Source organism: Cyprinus carpio, chromosome A24 (genome assembly GCF_018340385.1).
Source record: "Cyprinus carpio isolate SPL01 chromosome A24, ASM1834038v1, whole genome shotgun sequence".
NCBI classification, from domain to species: domain Eukaryota; kingdom Metazoa; phylum Chordata; class Actinopteri; order Cypriniformes; family Cyprinidae; genus Cyprinus; species Cyprinus carpio.
This window is the reverse complement of record NC_056595.1, coordinates 12,615,638-12,634,511: the sequence shown is the minus strand read 5'-3', so window position 1 is coordinate 12,634,511 and position 18,874 is coordinate 12,615,638. Positions and strand designations below refer to the sequence as shown.

Here is an 18,874-nt window from a genome sequence, read left to right as displayed (position 1 = left end):
AACATGGACTGGGTTGTAGTGCAGTGCTACAAGACGTGGGATCACACGGTGTTGCACTGTTCAGAGTATATTGGTAGAATATGGAGAAATGCTTTTATATTATCTTTTCACTTTTTTCATTGACACTTGATTATCACTTGTTATAACTGTACTACTTACTATTTTTCAGTACTTTCATCACTTTTGATTGTTATTGATTCATAACGGTTTTAATGGCATCCCAGACTTCGAGATGTCATTGATTTGAATATTGAACGATAATGGTGACAGTCTTATGAAAAATTTGAATATTGATTAAGCTTGTTTTCCCCTCACTTGTACCTTCATTTTGTGTTGGTTCTCCTTTTTTCTTATGCAGAAAACAAATAAATTGAAGTTCATGTATTGATGTTTCTCTTCATTGTGTAAATTACCATTATAAATTATGTAGATCTATTAATATTTTATGTTTAAGTTGTATGTGGACAGCAACTAATTATATCTATTATGGACCATATTATTATCAGGGGGTTATCAGAGAAATGAGTAGCATATATTTTGTCACCTAACACTTTGGGCTTCAAATGTTGCTTGATGTGGTAGACAAAATAAAAAAAACTGAAAAAGTAGGCCTACTTGTTAGAGATATTCATATTCATGTCACATACTGTAGTGGGTAAGACGAATATGCACAATTTTAATGGCCTCGGGTTAAGTTATATTGAAGATTAAGCAATTCCACTATGGGTTGCATTGTTGCCAGATCTCACTTGAAAACAGTCCAAAATAAGTGAAAATATAAAATATGAATATTAAGATTTAAATATTTGCATATAGGCTCTCTACAACTATTGGTCATCAAAATGAATGATTAAATTTGTCTTTTGTGTGCACACGTGGGGAAAGGAAAATGGAGAAACGTAAGAAATTGTACAGTAAGTAACAACTCATACAGCAGTATGAGACGCTTAATTTCTGGAAATAATTTCTGACAAACTATTTTCCTGTGTGACACTGTAAAGCTGCTTTAACACGATCTGTATTGTATAAAGTGCTATATAAATAAAGGTGACTTGACTGGACTTGACAGGTGGGGATATTTATCAAAAGACAAAAACAAACATCCTGAGAAGGAAGGAGAGAAAGTAAATAAATAAATAAAGCACAATGTATATAATCAAATTTCTGATATTTAACAACTTAAGTGCTTTAAGTGGTTGGTCGTACTTTATTGTGCTATTTAGGCCAAGTACTAGGAAGTTTAAATATGGCCCTGTATTCTGGAAGTAAGTTTAACTGTGTGTGTGTGTGTGTGTGTGTGTGTGTGTGAGAGTGTGTGTGGTGTGTGTGTGAGAGTGTGTGTGTGTGTGTGTGTGTGTGTGTGTGTGTGTGTGTGTGTGTGTGTGTGTGTGTGTGTGTGTAAAATACAAGTCAAAGTGGATTATATTGTGCGAACATGGCAACATTGCATAGTAGCTATAATCCCGTTTCAGTCGTTTTTATACAGTCTATGGTTTTAATCTAAAGAGGGTCCTTCAGCCGTGATTGACGCTGCTTTTATCCAATCACAGTCGCTGTTGTAAAGTCTAAACGGCGAGCGCATAGAAATATCCCAAGAGAACACCAATAACCGTTCTCGATACATTAAGAGGGCGTGTCTAAAGTGGGAAATTGTCCAATCACCCGTCGATGGTGCGCCTGCAGTGCACGGAATCCCCGCCCACGGCTTCCATTTCTGTTCTGGAACACACGAGCCCTCGCGAATACACATTTGCTTTTTTGAATTTGTCTTCTAGTGTAAATAGAGTAGTAAGTGCGACATATTGACGAAGTGAAACCTATTTATATTTGGATAAATAGTGTTGTATTTTTACGCTAAAGGGCACGTTTGAGCTCCAGAAGAAGCGAGGCGGGCTTTTATTCCCCATTTTAACTTTAGTGAGCGGTGTTTTCCGCCGTTTTTTTTAATTCCCTCCCCTGCCCCTCTCTCGCGCTCCCCCCTGTGAGAGTCGAGGCCTGTAGTGCAGCCACGAGGCGCGTCGGACCACCGGGAATCAGGCGATGGCGGAGTTTGGTAACGGACTGACAGAGGAATCTCTGCTGGACTCAGACCCGGGACACTCCGAACTTGAAGACCCAGGCGTCGGAGATGAAGAACCGGGATTAGACGAGGGAGAGGCCGCTATTGAAGATCCGGTGGGTGAAGGACGCGTTATTACTTGCTTTAATAACTAGTGTAATTTTTATATATATATATGTTTTCATCTTGAGTACTCCCCCTAACTTCACATTTAAAAGAAATATGCGAATTTCATAAGAAATCCAAATACTCATGTTAACGCGAAACCGGTTTTGCCAGGTCGGTTTGTCCGCCATTGTGGTTCACGCAGTGCAGTAGAATTAGTGAGTGACATGCGTGCTGTTGGCCGCCATGTTGGCGCAACATCGGTCTGGGTTCCTCTGCGCCAGATCTGTGTCGACCTAGCGGGGGGAAAAAATCTTCATTGCAAAAATGCGAGACGGGAGATGTAAGAGACAGGGGCGAGGGTAGGACAGGCCGCCATTAGCCACAGCAGTGTGGGTCCATCCGCAAAGAAGCAGACGGCTCACGGTAAACACGCCTCTTTTCTGATCAGTAATATTTGTGGCGTGCAAAAGTAAGTCGCGTTGGTAACGTTAACTGCGCGTGATTGTTGTTGGCCTCTGCGATGGAATAAATCTTTATGCGACGTGTGTGACATGTAAAAAGAGGCGTGAGATGCTTTTTATTTTCAGATTTTGCGTCGAATTGGGAACATTAAGGAAAACTACAGAGTTGTCGGGGGGCAAAGCGCACTGTATGTAATGCACATCTGTATCACCGTGATGATTTTTTGCGTTAAAGATTAAATGCCGCTCGTGATGTATTGCATCATTTGTTGGTGATTTTGTGATGGAGATGGTCCATTAGGGCTGGGCTGGTGCGTTTCTCTCCATGCACATTAACATTATTGGAGCTATAGTAGGTCATGCATTTGCATGCTGAATGCATGTCTGCTTTATTTCCTCATGCAGTGAGGATCTGTAGTATTTAAATAATTTGTCACTGTTGCTCGTATCATGGAAAATCTTGTTTTAATTGCGTGAAAGAGGACATCACAAGCATGCTGGGTTACTTTACTCTCGATCCAGCGCGACTCCCACTGCCCTGCAATGCAGCACTGCTGAAACTTGTGTGCGTGCGTGTGAACACACACCAAAAGAGTGTTCTCTCGCGCACAACAATGCGTGCACGGATGGCATCATGCTTAGGGCGTCTTGCTGACTGGACAGTAATAAATGGTGGTTTGAAAAAGCTCAGTGCACGGTCACGTGTGAATGTGCATGTGCATGCTGTGTCCACGATCACTGGTGAGAATAACGTATGAGTGTGCATTCTAGGAAAGAAATTGCTTGTGCGTTTCAAAATGGGTTTAGCAGCAGCACTTGATATTGATGCACTATAGATCCGATGTTGCTGTCGATGAGGGACACCAAAATCATTTATTCAGGATGTAGTTATGCAAAACATTCAGTTCCAGTTTTGTTAAATTACTAATATACTGTGTTTTTGATGGCTCAACTTAATATATGTGCATTACTTTGCCTTTTCAGGAGCTGGAGGCAATTAAAGCCCGGGTGAGAGAGATGGAGGAGGAGGCAGAGAAACTGAAGGAGCTACAGAACGAGGTGGAGAAACAGATGAATCTCAGTCCTCCACCTGGTGAGTGAGAATAAATGAATGAATGAATGAGGGAGGGTGCACGAGGAAGTCTGGGGTAGATTGAGCTCAAAGGAGAGCACTACAGAACAGACAGTGCTGATGGATAGGACTGCATTAGAGGGAGAAGAATAACTAGCACTGGACCATTTGAGGTCAATCGAGATATGACTAGAAACTGAACGCAACCTAGATTTCAGCCGTGAAGCTATGCAGTAAACTTGCAGACAATGGTTTCTGCACTAAATCACATGCTTGCATATGGCGATGGATGAGAGTTGCATGGCAATACAGTGTTTTCTCTTTGCAGCTGGCCCTGTCATTATGTCCATTGAAGAGAAGATGGAAGCAGATGGGAGATCTATTTATGTTGGAAATGTATGGGCGATTATTCTCATTCCTTCTTGGTTACAAGCTGTACTTATGTATTTTGTTGCATTTAATATTGCATGTATTTTGTTTAATTTAATACTACATTCATATGTTGCATATCAAATTGAGTTTATCACATGCCATGATATTTTTCATAGCATGCTTGATTTAATGACATTCATTAAGACATGATTTTCTTTTCCAGGTGGATTATGGTGCGACGGCAGAGGAGTTGGAGGCGCATTTCCATGGCTGTGGTTCCGTAAACAGAGTCACCATCTTGTGTGACAAGTTTACAGGACACCCCAAAGGGTAATTCATGCATTCCTCTGTTTGTTTTTCCCTCTTAACCTCCACTTGCTTATCCACTTGATATTCGTCTTTATTTTTGCCATCTTATTTTCTTGTCCTCCGTCGTGCAGCATCTGCTCAGGGTAGGCACCATAGGTTTAGAGAAGGCACTGATGCTTCACCTCAACCCACAAACTGAACTGTAGCCATTGAAGAAATGCACAAATATTCTGAAATTCAAGGCATATTGGCAGTGGTACTAGTAAAGAAGTTTTGTTTAATAAAGCACACTTAATTTCTTGTTATTTTAAACCTTAAAATAATTTTCTCTTCAGAATCGATATGAATATAATTGTTTCTCTTTTTGAATGGGCCCCATGGTCCCTGTAGGCACATGCCTTTTGCTATGTGGCATTGTTTTACACTATATGTGATCTTGAGACTGTGAGGTGTGAGATTTTCTTTCAGCTGTTGTGGTATTCTGCTGCAGTGTTAAGTTAGTTTAAGCTGCCACATTGCATAGAGTAACTTTTGATGCAAAACTTTAATCACACCTTTGAACACAGTGTTTAGTTCATATCTTTATAAATTTTTAACAATATGCACATTTAGTTTTTGATGCATGCATCAGTGTATATATATGCTTCCAACAGTAAATAATTCATAGCGGTTTCAGTGTGTGCTTTTCTGTACTTTTCAGTTGACCTCACGTGCCCTCATTTGATCATTTGCCCTCTTCATTTTTCAGGTTTGCATATATAGAGTTCGCAGACAAGGAGTCTGTTAGGACAGCCATGGCACTGGATGAGTCTTTATTCAGAGGAAGGCAGATTAAGGTGAGATGATGCATTACAAGCTTGCAAACTAATACTGATAATAAATGTTGACTTTTAAAGTCAACATATAATTGAAAATTAAATTTTAGCAACAACAAAAAATGTGTAAAAATGTAGCAGATATGCTTTGTCACATTGACAAACACTTCAGTCATATACTTTTTCAGTTCTCTTTTACCCCTTATAATGTTGTTGTTGTTTTTTAGGATATATATATATATATATATATATATATATATATATATATTATATATATATAATATATATATATATATATATATATTATATATCTATATATATATATATATAATATTTACATTTAGTCATTTAGCAGAACGCTTTTATCCAAAGCGACTTACAAATGAGGACAATGGAAGCAATCAAAAACAACAAAAGAGGCAATGATATATAAGTGCTATAACAAGTCTCAGTTAGCCTAAAACGCAGTATACGTAGCAAGGGCTTTTAAATAATATAATAAATAAAAAGAAAACAGATAGAATGGAAAAGAATAGAGCAAGCTAGTGTTAGAGGTCTTTTTTTTATAATTGTATAATAAATGAAAAGAAAATAGATAGAATACAAAAAGATTAGAAAGGTAGTTAGATTTTTTTTTTTTTTTTTTAAATAGAATTGGAATAGTGAGTGCAAAAGTTAGAGGGTCAAATAAAGATGGAAGAGATGTGTTTTAAGTGGTTTAAAAAAAAAAAATATATATATATATATATATATATATATATATATATATATATCTATATATATTACACATACATACATCGATATAATTTAAAAATTTTTTTTTTATTATTTATTTAATTAGTGGTCGACCGATATTGTTTTTTTGACTGCCGATATCTTGGAAAGAAAGGGGGCAATGGCCGATATAATTTAAAAATGTTAATTAATATTTAAGACATTTTAAATCATTTGGCAATGGTTAAAAAAATAAAAGTGTAAATTAAACATACTTATACTTTAGATGACAAAGTATTTTTTCACAAATAAAAATTTAATTAAAAAAAGTAAACACTGTAACCAACAGGGCAAGTTTGTGTGAATTGGGAATCACATTTTTTTTTTCCAAATAAAGCCAGGCTAACACTCATTTTTCAAAGAGCACACAGAAAAAATGACATGAATATGACAGTGGGCAAATGCATAAAGTGCAGCATAATTTGAAATCACGAGTTTAAAGTTTAAAGCATTCAATTAACATGGACCGACCGTCACGCAGAGAACACGCGATCATGCAAGGTTTGTGATATTAAATGTTCATTAGTCATTCAAAGATTTGTTTAAATGAAATAAATGCATATTTGCTTAATGCTGACGGCAAACAAGAAAGTATTATAATGTTTGCCTTTCTATTACTAACAATATAAAAGCAGTCGTTATAATACTTTTTGTAAACGGTACATTAATTCCTTTGTTTAACCGTTCTATCTGATTATTAGTCAGACTTCTATCCATATTACACAGAACTGAGGGAGAATGTGAGCTCTGTGCTCTGGTGCTGCTGTTCTCAGCGCCGTCAAAATAAAAGTCTGGCACACCATCAAAATGAAAGTTAAACACCTTGAACACATTGGCCAAGCAGGAAAACTTATCGGCCGATATTTGCAAAATGCCAAAATGACCACTAAAAAAAAACCCGTATGTATGTGTAATTTTTCTTTTTTTTTCTTTCAGAATTACTTGCAGTCTTTTAAAATTGTAATCATAAATTTCCCAACTGTTCTTACAGGTTGGGGCCAAGAGAACAAATCGTCCTGGCATTAGCACCACAGACCGCGGTTTTCCTCGGGCCCGCTTCCGCTCACGGGGAGGAAACTTCTCATCCCGTGCACGCTACTACAGTGGCTACACCCCTCCCAGAGGCAGAGGACGGGCCTTTAGGTGAGCTCCATGCCAACTTTGCATGTTTGACAGTGACTGACACACAGGCTCCATCCTGACAGAGAGTGCTGCTGTGAAAGTGTGTGCGCATCGGGGTGGGGGCGACGGGACAAAGCGTTTCTAAATGTTGATGCTTCATTTTGTTATACATTTTATATAGTTTCAGAAGAAAAATGTATCGGAATATAAAATTCACATTCACACACAGGTTATTGGTTTTATAACAACATGAAGTTTCTTAAAATTTTATCAGTTTTTTTTTTTCACCTTTAAAACATTGTGATGATCTGTAATTGTATAACAGTCTGCCTCTGTGTGTATGCATGCCCCTCTTTAAAGCCTCTGGGTGTGAGGAGAGAAGGAACCGCACCACTCTTATTTGTAGCCTGCACTCTCTGTACAAACTCCTGTGTGTCGTCATGTTAAAAGGAAAACTGAGGAAGAATTACAAACCATTAAACACACATGCACAGCCATCGTCGTCATCGCTGTCCATTTCCCTCCAGCAGTGTAAGATTCTGAGCACGGAATGAGCCTTCACACTCACCAGACGTTTGGAAGTTAGTCTGCTTCCCAATGTGAAGATCATTTCTGCATTGTGTCTCAAAACAAAGTGAGCTGCTTACACAGTGGTGAATTTTTAAAAAGGCCCGTGGTCCTCTTTAGATAGGCACTTCATTAGGTTTTGGGACACAACCCAAATCCTGTTAGGCCCTGTGGGTGGATTAAGCACATGATTTATTTTGGCTTTAATAGTTTTGGTGATGAAGGGATGTAAATAGATTTTTGGGAGCATTTGTATTAAAAGATCTGGTAGAGTGAAAACATTTTATGAATCGGAATCTTGTACATCAGTTTTTTGGAAAACTCTTGTACGTGCACTGCCACACTTTGACTTTATTGTTGGAGTGGAGCTTGAGTTAATGCCCTGTAAAAGGTTTTTGATGAGTTTTTAAATATTTCTTTTATCCCACACCCAAATTGCTATGCAGATTTGAAATATATTTGATATTTGAACTAGGTCATTATATGATTGTACATTTTTAAAGTTAGCCAATGGGATTAGACTGTACAACAAGCTAAACTATGTTGAGTATGTAGCTGGATGTCAAGCTCAGCTCTGAATAACTTGAAGGCAAGTGTGAGTTTGAACTCTGGCAAGTTTGGTTCAGAAAAGCCCGTTTTGGTTCATTTTCACCCCCTCGCATGATTAATAATGTTCACTTCCAGAATGGAGGGTTCATTCCTGCAGCCTGATATTGACTGTTTTAGTATCCAACCGATAACAAAGGATTCTGTGCCATAAAGCTCACAGGCTGATCCTTGACAGGGTTTGTGTGAATGAAGAGCATCTCTGGCTGCCTGAATGGATGCCCCTGCATTTATTGATGTATATGAGTGTGTGTGTGTGTGTGTGTGTGTGTGTGTGTGTGTGTGTGTGGCCCAGTCCGTATGTGGAGAGCTGTGTGTCGTTGACTGTAACTGTGTGTGCATGTGTTGGAGGGGTTCATGTCCCCAGGATCTCTCCTTTACAGAGACCACAGGAGCCGCCCCGTTCAGAGAGAGAGAAAGAGGGAGAGCGTGCTTTCACTGTCCCCTACACTGGACACTTGATCATTCCTAAAGCCTGAATATAACACACACACACAAACACACATTCTGCTGTTGGATAATCTTCCTCAGCTTCCCTTTGTATTAAAAAACATTTACTGGATTCTTTATACGTGGTTGCATTAATCACTAATTAAAACGTGTTATCAGAAGAAGAGGGGTATACATTGCATTTCCTTTTTGAATTAATGTGTATACCTGAAACATGAGTGCATAAATGTTCACCTTGTCCTCAAACGATAAGGCCCTTTAAAATGCATATTACTGACACACAAACACTTACACCCACAGAAAATTGAACTGGTGCCCGTCTTCTCAAACCAACCACAAAAAAGAACTCACCCTCTTTTTCTCTCTCTTTTCCAGGGGCCGAGGGCGAACAACATCGTGGTACTCCCCCTACTAATACCTCCCCACCCCCCTATGAAATCCCCCCTTACTATCATCCCGTATCCCTATAAAAAAAGAAAAAAAGACCCCTCTCAAAAAAGGAAGGAAAAAAAATGAAGAAAAAAAAGACAAAAAAAAAAGGGGGCATCTCCAGGAAAGACAGACTGACTGGCCGCAGTGTGCGATTGTGTGTGCGCGTGCGTGTGAGGAGGTGTTGCGATCGCCCTGGTAAGGTACAATATGGCCATTGGGGAGATTTGGTGGCATTTGTTTACATTTGAGAAGATGATGTAATCTCAGGCTGCAGATGTGTGTCCTTTTGTCTGGCTGTGATTTTTCTCTCACCAAACAGCCCCTCTTATGTTTGCACTAGAAGGCAAACAGAAAAAAAAAATTGTTAGCTTTTTTTTTATGATTGTAACGTGAATATGTGAACAATTTAATAGCAAGAATGTTGTTGTTTTCACAAAGTTGTGCTATTTGAGATCATATTCTCTATTATTTGTCTGTGCTCTCTGGAATCCCTTTTCCCTCCCAGCACTGGTTTCTTTCCTGTTCATCCCTCACTCGGATTACTTCCTCCACCTGTGTTATTCTGACAGTGGTTTAGAGTTTGGCGTTGTTTTTACGTTTTACTGTTCTTGAACCATCTTCCACACCATACGACTATTGTAAGATGACATGGCCTGAGCTCTGAGATCTTTTCTTTTGTGTTTTAATAGTTCTTTTTTGACTTGCGCTGCCATATGCCATCCCCGACCATCCTTTCCCTGTTCGTGTGCTGCTGCTCCTCCACCCTTCTGTCTCTCTTGCTCTTTCTCTCTCTTTGTATATTAGACCACTTCTTGTCGTTTCAGGTTTCAGGACCAGTGGAGGCTGACTACCCCTCCTCCCGTGGCTGCGGCGCCCCCTACCGTCTCGGCGGCGTCTCTGTCTCTTTCTGCTCCCGCTATGCACACTCACCCCATCCTCTCCGTCTGGGGGGGCGGGGGAGGGGGACAGGGCGACCACCGGCCCACTGCGGGAGGCATTTATTACAATAACAAGCGCTGAGCTTTACCGACATGAATATACTGAGATGCACCAGGCCCATGTTAACACAGACAGACACAACGCATACACCGCACACATCCACCACAAATTTATATATCATGAAGGCAGAGCCATGATAGAGCAATGGCTGCTTAAATTGCGAGTGAGTGAGAGAGGCAGGACCAGAAAGAGGTTGAAGAGGAGGGTTCTTCTAGAGCCTTGTCTTTCTCAGTGCACAGTGCAGTTAGGGCACGATGGAGCACTAACGCGTGGGCTACAGGTATCGGTTACTTAAGGAGGGCTTCGGAGCTTTTATTTCGTGGGGGGGGAGGGGGGAGGGGTTGTGTGGAGAGGGGTTTCTCGTTTCCGTTCGTTTTCCTTTTTCAGATGGGGGAGTGGGTATGGATGAAAAGAGAAAAGATGTTTTCCTTTTTTTATTTTATTTTTAACCCATGAGTCTGTAATTAGAAAAAAAATAAAAGACATTGTGTAAAAAGTATTTTAAGTGTTTGTTTGGTCTTTCTTTGGGGCATTGTATTATGTTTGCTCCAATTGTCATTTCTACGTCTTCTATACGAGCTTCTCATGGTTGTGTGAAAATTGTAAAATATTAAAAAAAACTAAAAAAACAAAAACCTAAAAAAGCAATAACAAACAAACAAAAAAAAAACAAAAAAAAAATAATAGGACCTCTAACGGTGTGGAAACTAAAATGGTTTGGCCAAACAGGTCACTCATTCTAAACCCACCATTATGCTTTTGGTGCTTTCATGCCAACTTAATGTACAAAATATTTTACTTATTTCAACCTAAAATCTGTGCCCAGGGACCCGAAAAAATATCCATGCTTTAGTTCTACGTAAAATTCCATAGAAAAAAATAAGATAACCATCATTTAAAATATCACAATGGATATATGTTCTGAAAAATGGCAAAAGCCAGAATTATCCACCTTAAAGCCCCAGTTCTAGCAAAAAAAAAAAAATTGCCCCTAAGCATAATGCTACCACCACCGTGCTTCACTGTGGGTGTGGTGATCTTTTGGTTATGTGCCATGTTGTTTTTGTGCCAAGCATACCTTTTGAAATTATGGCCAAAAAGTTCAACTTTGATTTCATCAGACCATAACACATTTTCCCCACATGCTTTTTGGAGACTTCCGATGTGTTTTTCAAAATTTAGCCGGACTTGAATGTTTTTCTTTGTAAGAAAAGGCTTAAATCTTGCCACCCTACCCAATACACAAGAAAAATAATGGTGATTGTTGTCACATGTACCATTTACAAAAAATCCAGCACTTGCCAGCAATTCCTGCTGCTCCTTTAATGTTGCTGTAGGCCTCTTGGCAGCCTCCCTGACCAGTTTTCTCATCTTTTCATCAATTTTGGAGGGACACCCAGTTCTTGATAATGCCACTGTTGCGCCTTATTTTCTCCACTTGATGACTGTCTTCACTGTGTTCCATGGTATATCTAATGCCTTGGAAATTCTTTTGTACCCTTCTCCTGACCGATACCTTTTAACAATGCTGCGGACCATAGCTTTTGTTATAAGAGTATTAAAATGCATTTGTTGTAAGACGCGACTAACAAAATATCAGGAAAAGCATGCTAGAACAGCTGAAATTTATTTGGGGTTAACCAGAGGCACTTTAAATGATGTCAGGTGTGCACTGACTCCTATTTAACATAAGATTGAATGTGATTGCTTAATTCTGAACACAGCCACATCCCGAGTTATAAGAGGGTGTGCACGCATTATTTTCATTGTACAGGTCACATTAAAGGTGGAAAAAAGTTCTGAAATTATTTATCTTGGTCTCATTTTTTTACATCACAGAAACCTGGCATTTTAACATGAGTGTGTAGACTTTTTATATCCACTGTATGTCCTTGATAATATGTCTTTTCATCTTGAATTCACATTTGTAAGTTTTGTAATGTTATACAGCACACCTATTAGACCGAGACCTGATTTTGAGGTCATCCCTTAGCTTTACTTTAAAACTCTTATACTGTAGTTTTAACACATCAATAGAATTATACAGACAAATTATATGGAACCCGTGGGTTGTTTTGGTTTGCTACATTTACTGTAGCAATCATGATCTGAATGGGACAAAAAACATTAAAAACAACATATAAAAATAAAAAACATTTAAATACAAAAAAAAACATTATAACTCCAGACCAAAACATAACAATTAATAGATCAAATAAATCCAATTAATTGATTAAATATGAAATGGCTGAAATTAGTGTAACCATGTTAAGCTCCTCATGACCACTTTTACAAGAATGTTTTACCCCTGAATACACTTGAAAAAAATAAGCATGCCACTGAGTCACCCTATTTGATTAGAAACAGATATGCAAATCAAGGTAGACTAGAACCAGAAAATCTGATCACATCACCCCAGTCCTCAGGTCTTTACACTGGCTTCCAGTTACATTTAGGATTGATTTTAAAGTATTATTACTCATTTATATATCACTCAATGACCTACGACCTCAATACATTGCAGATATGCTCACTGAATTTAAGCCTAACAGACCACTCGGATCATTAGGATCGAGTCTGTTAGAAATACCAAGGGTTCACTCAAAACAAGGGGAGTCCGCTTTTAGCTACTATGCCACCCGCGATTGGAACCAGCTTCCAGAAGAGATCAGATGTGCTAAATCAGTAGCCATATTTAAATTCAGACTCAAAACACATCTGAAAGACTGTGCTACGTCCGAACTGATTGCACTGTATTGTATCTATCATTTTCTATTCTTAACCGTTTTAATATCATTTTAAATAATTCAATCATCCTTCGTTTTTTTATTATTGTGATTATTTCTATGATTATTTTAATTTATGTAAATCCCTTTGAATTACCATTGTGTATGAAGTGTGCTATATAAATAAACCTGCCTTGCCTACTCAGATTGGCACTGTGATTAAAATCGTTTTATTTTTTTTTTATTTTTTTTTACACATAAGGCTTCACGCTCAGAAAAACTCATGTTCATGCAATGAGACATATGAAAACAATCTTCAAAGAAAGCTTTATTTAGACATATGAAAACAATCATTTGTTGAAATTCAGCTTAAACCGTCTCCTTGGCATCAGTGGTTTACTTGCGCTTCCTGACAACTGAAAAGATAGAATATCTATTAATATACAACACTGGACACTTGTATTTTTGAAGGCACTCGCATCACATACAAAACAAATACTTGCCTTTCTTTTTGCCTTTCTTGATCATTTTCTTCTTTTTCTTGGGTTTTGGATTATCAGTATCCTATCAAAAGAGAAAAAGCACTTAGAAAAGATCAACATCTTACTGGATTTTACCAGATACAGAAATGCACATACAAAAACTCACTACAATGGTAACTGGAACGTTTAAAAAATATGTAAAGCTACCCATGATGCCACTTGCCAACTCACCTGTGCTTCTCCCCCTGTCAGAGCGGTGATGTCACTGAATCGTGTGATGCTGCTCAGCTGTGACGTCATTCCCACCATTCCTCTTTTCCTGAATCTCTGCTCACGTGGTGTACTGAGACGCACCAACATCGACTCCTCATAGTTTTTCCTTTCATGAAATATTTTCCAAAATTATTAGGGAAAAAAAGAAACATTTACTGAATAATCTACAACCTGAAACTAGAATCTAATAATTCCATAAACCTCCATATCACGTACCTGTTCATTTCCTCTCTGCTTTCCCGTTCGGTCTGGAAGTCTCTGCGGTCTCTGATCTCCTCGGGAGCATCGCTGTATTGCTGCCGGAGCTCCTGGATCACAGAGCTGCGGAGTGCCGCTCTCTTCTGTTTGTCGATCTGCTCCTTCTGCCGGTCTGCTTCGGTCATGTCTCCATCTGTGTATGGACATGGGAGGGTTTGGGATAATTATTAACAATTAATATAATTATGTCACTACACCTGAATCCTACAAAATCAAAAGACTTGCCATAATGCATTGGAGCAATTCGAGGAGGTATGTATTTCCTGCTGGCTGAGGGCTCTTTTACCCCCTTTGATTTTCCTCCTTCAACCAAAACAACAAATCTCTAGGTAAATGATATGTGCTTATACAATACAAAAATTAAATTAAAAAAAAAATTATATTTTAAATAAACATTTATAGAAGTTTGCTTTACACATATATACAACATGCATACCTGTACAAATGAATACACACATACACTGTTAATATATATTATATTACATAAGAGTTTTACCTTGCTGACCAGATTCTGAGGGTTAGGCCGAAAGTGTAGAGGGTCATTCTCAGCTGGAGGAAGTGCCATCAGACATGTCAGTGGATGAATGTTCTTAACATGTGCGATCGATGACAAAAAGTGTAAGATTGAGATATTTACCAAGGCTGCCTGTTACTGCCGTCCGCACTAATTTATCAATCTGATACTTCAGCTTTTGATCAAGAGGACGCATCTTCTCTAAAACCTGTACAACAAAGAGAGAGAGGGAAAAGTTCTCTTTAGACACAGGCACAGCATTTGTGAAATCAGAAATAACCAAGACAAGTATTTAAACATGTATTATATTACAAAAGAACGGATTCAAACTGAGGAATTTGACAAAAATGGAAGACACACTTTGTTTTGTTCAGGGAATAATGCTTCTGAAAATCTATTCCAAATTCATTTCTGAACGTGTTATGTGCGTTATGGGGTTTGTGTCGTACCGTCCTGATGGTGACCAGCCTGTGGATGGCGCTGTTGTCCTTCAGGCTTTCTCCTTCGGTCTTCAAACTGATCAAATGAGTGATATCTTGAAGGTAAAACAGTAGCAGATGATATTTCAAGTCCAAAAAAGACAAACCCTACAGCGAAAAGGAAGAGAAATGTCAGAAACAGTTTTGATGATTGTGACTGTATTTAATATTGTTATGCAAGTACTATAAAAAAATGATCAACCTTAGAAGTCTGATAAGCTTTCTCTCTGACTTTCTTTATCAGGTCCCGAACATGACTTGTTACTGAAGCAACCTGAAAATAAGAGCATCACATCTTCCCATGTCATTGTATTATAGCCAACTGTGACGCTGTGCTCAAAATAAAATCTAAAGCTAAATATCCAGGCTCTGTGACTTTACAAACCTGTTCCGTGAGACTGTTGAGAAGACGCACAGAAGTGGGAAGGTCATTGTCTATAAGATCCTGCAAAAGACAACTAAATTACATTAGTGTGCTTCGCAGACCATAAAGAATTTCAGGTTAGCCATTGTACAATTTCACCATATCTTGTCACTTATGCGCGAAATAATAGACGATTCCATAACAACGTGATAATAACACTATAATATACCAGTTACATCACAAAACATCTATGTTTAGGTTCAATCAAGGACAATTTTATTTAGGTTAAAAACAACTCACGTTTCCAACTACGGTGGCCGCCATCTTGGATTAACCAAGTTGCTACGGATGCCACGTAGGGACAAAACTCACAGCACGCAATTCAAATATCGTCCTGAGACAAAAGTCAACATTTTTGACAGGACTGTTTCGTGTTCCAAAGTGCTTGAATTATTATACAGATGATTGTTATTATGTAGAATAGGCATGTAAGTATGACATACATCAAAATATACTGAAAAATGAAAATTCTTAAACCAGCCTATGGTTTAGAGGGGTTTTGTTGGTTTAAGGCCAAAATTCATCCTGTAACTAAATAAACAAGGGGGGCATTTTGAAATAAAAGTAAACAATAGAACATAATGTGCATGAAAGTATACTATAGTCTTAAATATTAAGATACACAGGAATGTGCAAGAGGCAAATGTGCATATGTGCATTATACTGTAGTCAATAATATTACATACAGTAATATTACAACATAGTAGATGCGATACAATACTTTAGATGAGAGAATTTTCACTATTCAGAGTCTTGTGAATAGTGTAGCACATTTATTATTGAGTTGATTTGTAGCCAAGTGCTGATACTCCTAAAACTCCTAATTTGCTTTTAGTAAATAAAGTAGTTGTAGTAATTAAGTTTTGGTTTTGGGCAGAGTTAAGGGATCTAGAATATGGTCATGCAGAATAAGGCATTAATATGTGCTTTTTAAGTACAAATAAACTGCCGATATGCTAATTATATGTATGCTAATAAGCAACTGTAAAAGTGAAGGTTTCCTAATCTAAAGTCTTACCGAAGAATCATACAGTAATGTATAGCACATTTCAGACACTAAGATAAATGTTGTGAGTGTTTGCTTGAAAGAATTACATCCATAATAAGAGGAAGAGAGAGGCACAAATACAGGTGCATCTCAATAAATTAGAATGTCATGGAAAAAATCATTTATTTCAGTAATTCAACTACTGTACAGTAAATGAACATACTTTCCAGAAGGCCAACAATTCACTAAAAATGTTTTTTTTATTGCTTTTATGAAGTATTCTAATTTGTTGAGATGAGTTTTTGTTAAATGTGAGCCAAAATCATCACAATTAAAAGAACCAAAGACTTAAACTACTTCAGTCTGTGTGCATTGAATTTATTTAATACACAAGTTTCACAATTTGAGTTGAATTACTGAAATAAATTAACTTTTCCACGACATTCTAATTTATTGAGACGCACCTGTATATTCAAAAAGGCGTTGATAATGGTATGAGATGAGAAACAGGCTGAAAGAGGTGCAAAGTGAGAACAGATAGAGACAGATGTGTGTCAGTGTGAGAAAAGCAGTGACACCAAGAACATCAGATGAATCACCAAAGAACCTACGCCCTTTCTCTTAACCATCCCTTAAATCAATCACCTTAGATTAATCACAAATGAATCATTTTCATGCTTCTGAAACTAAAGGAAATCATATGTGTTTCAGACAAAGCTTTTCTGGAACATACACTCTCGGCCACAGAGGATATGTGTTGTGTCTATGTTTGTGGCTGCTGTAATGTAATTATTATCTGTCTCTTAAACAGCGGCCATGTTTGTTCCCATTCTTATGGATTAGAGGATAAAAAAGCAATAAAAATGTTTGCCCATTCTCCCTCTTTCATCAGTAAATGGCTTTAAGTCATTCTGAGGCTTTCGAGAGTCTTTCTGTTCTCTGATTGGGTGTTCTTTAGTGCCATTTAAGCAAGGCTCCCACTTAAATTAGTCTTGGCTGGGAATATCATTAGCTAGATGAAACTCTTAGAGATGTGATCTAGTTAGTCTATCTCTAAATAAAATAACATCACACCTTTGGCTAAGCAAGGATAAGCAGGGAGCATAACGGTTGAAAGTGAGTGAACTACAGACCTCATTGAAAACCTATAGGCCCCTTACCAAGCGCAGCAATCCAAGCAGATTGACCTTATGGTGATGCAAAAAACTCAGGCCACATTACAAAGAATCCAATGGTAACACAGTGTGAGCTGCTGCTCAATCACAATAGAACGCCACACACCCCCACACCAACTATCAGGGGAGTTTTAACAGTTATGCGTCCTGTCACATAAAGGATTACCAGGGCTGTTTCTGTTACTCACATAACATACAACTGCTTTTGACAAAGACACCATGCAGGCAAAGCAAAATCCTGCAGAGAAGTGGGAATTGCGCTCTCTCTTTTTGACAAGAGGCTTTTGATTTAAGGCCTGAAATTCATGCATAATTCTGGCTTTTTAACCACTTTCCATATAAATGATAAAGAACAGAGAGTTAATATTTGTTTGTTATTTTGTCCATTTTCAAGCAATTTTATCATAAAAAAGTCTTTGTTTTTATTTTTCTTCACATTTTTTATTTTACAGTTGTTATTTATTATATTTTATTTTGTTTATCTACATAATTATTTTTTACTTGTATATTAATTTCTTTCTTCATTTAATTTATATATTAATAATAAATTTTAAGCGTCTAAATTTCACTTTAAATTGAATAAAGTTCCTTTATTGTCATTTTACAAGTAGACTATAGTGAATTTTGACTTTAACAATGAATACTTACTCCAAAAATAAATGATTTAATAAAAAAATAGATAAATAGATAAATAGATAGATAGATAGATAGATAGATAGATAGATAGATAGATAGATAGATAGATAGATGGATAGATGGATGGAAGAATGAATAAATAAATAAGTGGATGGATGGATAAATGAATGGATGGATGAATGAATAAGTAAATAAGTGGATGGATGGATGGATGGATGATTAATGAATGAATAAATGAATGAATTAATGAATGAATACATAAATGAATTAATGAATGAATACATAAATAAATAAGTGGATGGATGGATACATGAATGGATGGATGGATGATTAATGAATGAATAAATGAATGAATGAATGAATACATAAATAAATAAGTGGATGGATGGATACATGAATGGATGGATGGGTGATTAATGAATGAATAAAAAATAAATAAGGATGCTAGATGGATACATGAATGGGTAGATGGATGATGAATGAATAAATAATAAGTAGATGGATGGATACATGAATGGATTGATGGATGAATGAATGAATAAGTGGATAAATGAATGAATGAATAAACAAGTGGATGGATGGATGAATGAACAAGTAAATAAATAAATAAGTGGATGGACAAATGGATACATGAATAGATGGATGAATGAATGAGTAAATTAATAAATAAGTGGATGGATGGATGGATACATGAATGGTAGATGGATGATGGATGAATGAATAAATACATAAACAAATAAGTGGATGGATGATGGATAGAAGGATTGGGTGGA

The 18,874-nt window shown here is 37.3% G+C and overlaps 2 protein-coding genes across 4 annotated transcripts; one reads left to right on the top strand and one right to left on the bottom strand.

Moving 5' to 3' along the window:
* Positions 1–1,701: 1,701 nt before the first annotated feature.
* LOC109049760 (poly(A) binding protein, nuclear 1) lies at positions 1,702–10,645 on the top strand. Of its 3 annotated transcripts, none has more exons than XM_019067416.2 (7): positions 1,702–2,175; positions 3,613–3,721; positions 4,029–4,096; positions 4,296–4,402; positions 5,130–5,217; positions 6,962–7,113; positions 9,972–10,645. In XM_019067416.2, the coding sequence occupies exons 1-7, from the start codon at positions 2,041–2,043 to the stop codon at positions 10,165–10,167; spliced, it is 855 nt and encodes a 284-aa protein (XP_018922961.1). In that variant the 5' UTR covers positions 1,702–2,040; the 3' UTR covers positions 10,168–10,645. The 3 variants fall into 3 exon arrangements, with proteins under 3 accessions (XP_018922961.1, XP_018922962.1, XP_042570157.1); XM_019067417.2 differs by having other exon boundaries at positions 1,703–2,175; positions 9,091–10,645; XM_042714223.1 differs by lacking the exon at positions 1,702–2,175 and adding an exon at positions 2,403–2,590.
* A 2,542-nt stretch (positions 10,646–13,187) lies between these two features.
* On the bottom strand, positions 13,188–15,649 carry ngdn (neuroguidin, EIF4E binding protein). Its single transcript, XM_042714222.1, has 11 exons — positions 15,543–15,649; positions 15,264–15,323; positions 15,081–15,152; positions 14,849–14,986; positions 14,523–14,607; positions 14,382–14,434; positions 14,111–14,210; positions 13,844–14,018; positions 13,586–13,733; positions 13,376–13,436; positions 13,188–13,288 (listed from the first exon to the last, which is right to left on the bottom strand). Exons 1-11 carry the CDS (start codon positions 15,564–15,566, stop codon positions 13,269–13,271), a joined length of 936 nt encoding a protein of 311 aa, XP_042570156.1. The 5' UTR covers positions 15,567–15,649; the 3' UTR covers positions 13,188–13,268.
* Positions 15,650–18,874: the final 3,225 nt, after the last annotated feature.

Coding starts and splice junctions, on each gene's coding strand:
- LOC109049760 (XM_019067416.2), top strand. CDS start 2,041: ATGGCGGAGTTTGGTAACGGACTGACAGAGGAATCTCTGCTGGACTCA. Junction 4,097..4,295: donor GATCTATTTATGTTGGAAAT/GTATGGGCGATT, acceptor TTTCTTTTCCAG/GTGGATTATGGTGCGACGGC. Junction 7,114..9,971: donor GGCAGAGGACGGGCCTTTAG/GTGAGCTCCATG, acceptor TTGTCGTTTCAG/GTTTCAGGACCAGTGGAGGC.
- ngdn (XM_042714222.1), bottom strand. CDS start 15,566: ATGGCGGCCACCGTAGTTGGAAAC. Junction 15,324..15,542: donor CGGCCACCGTAGTTGGAAAC/GTGAGTTGTTTT, acceptor TGTCTTTTGCAG/GATCTTATAGACAATGACCT. Junction 14,987..15,080: donor AAGCTTATCAGACTTCTAAG/GTTGATCATTTT, acceptor TTTTCGCTGTAG/GGTTTGTCTTTTTTGGACTT.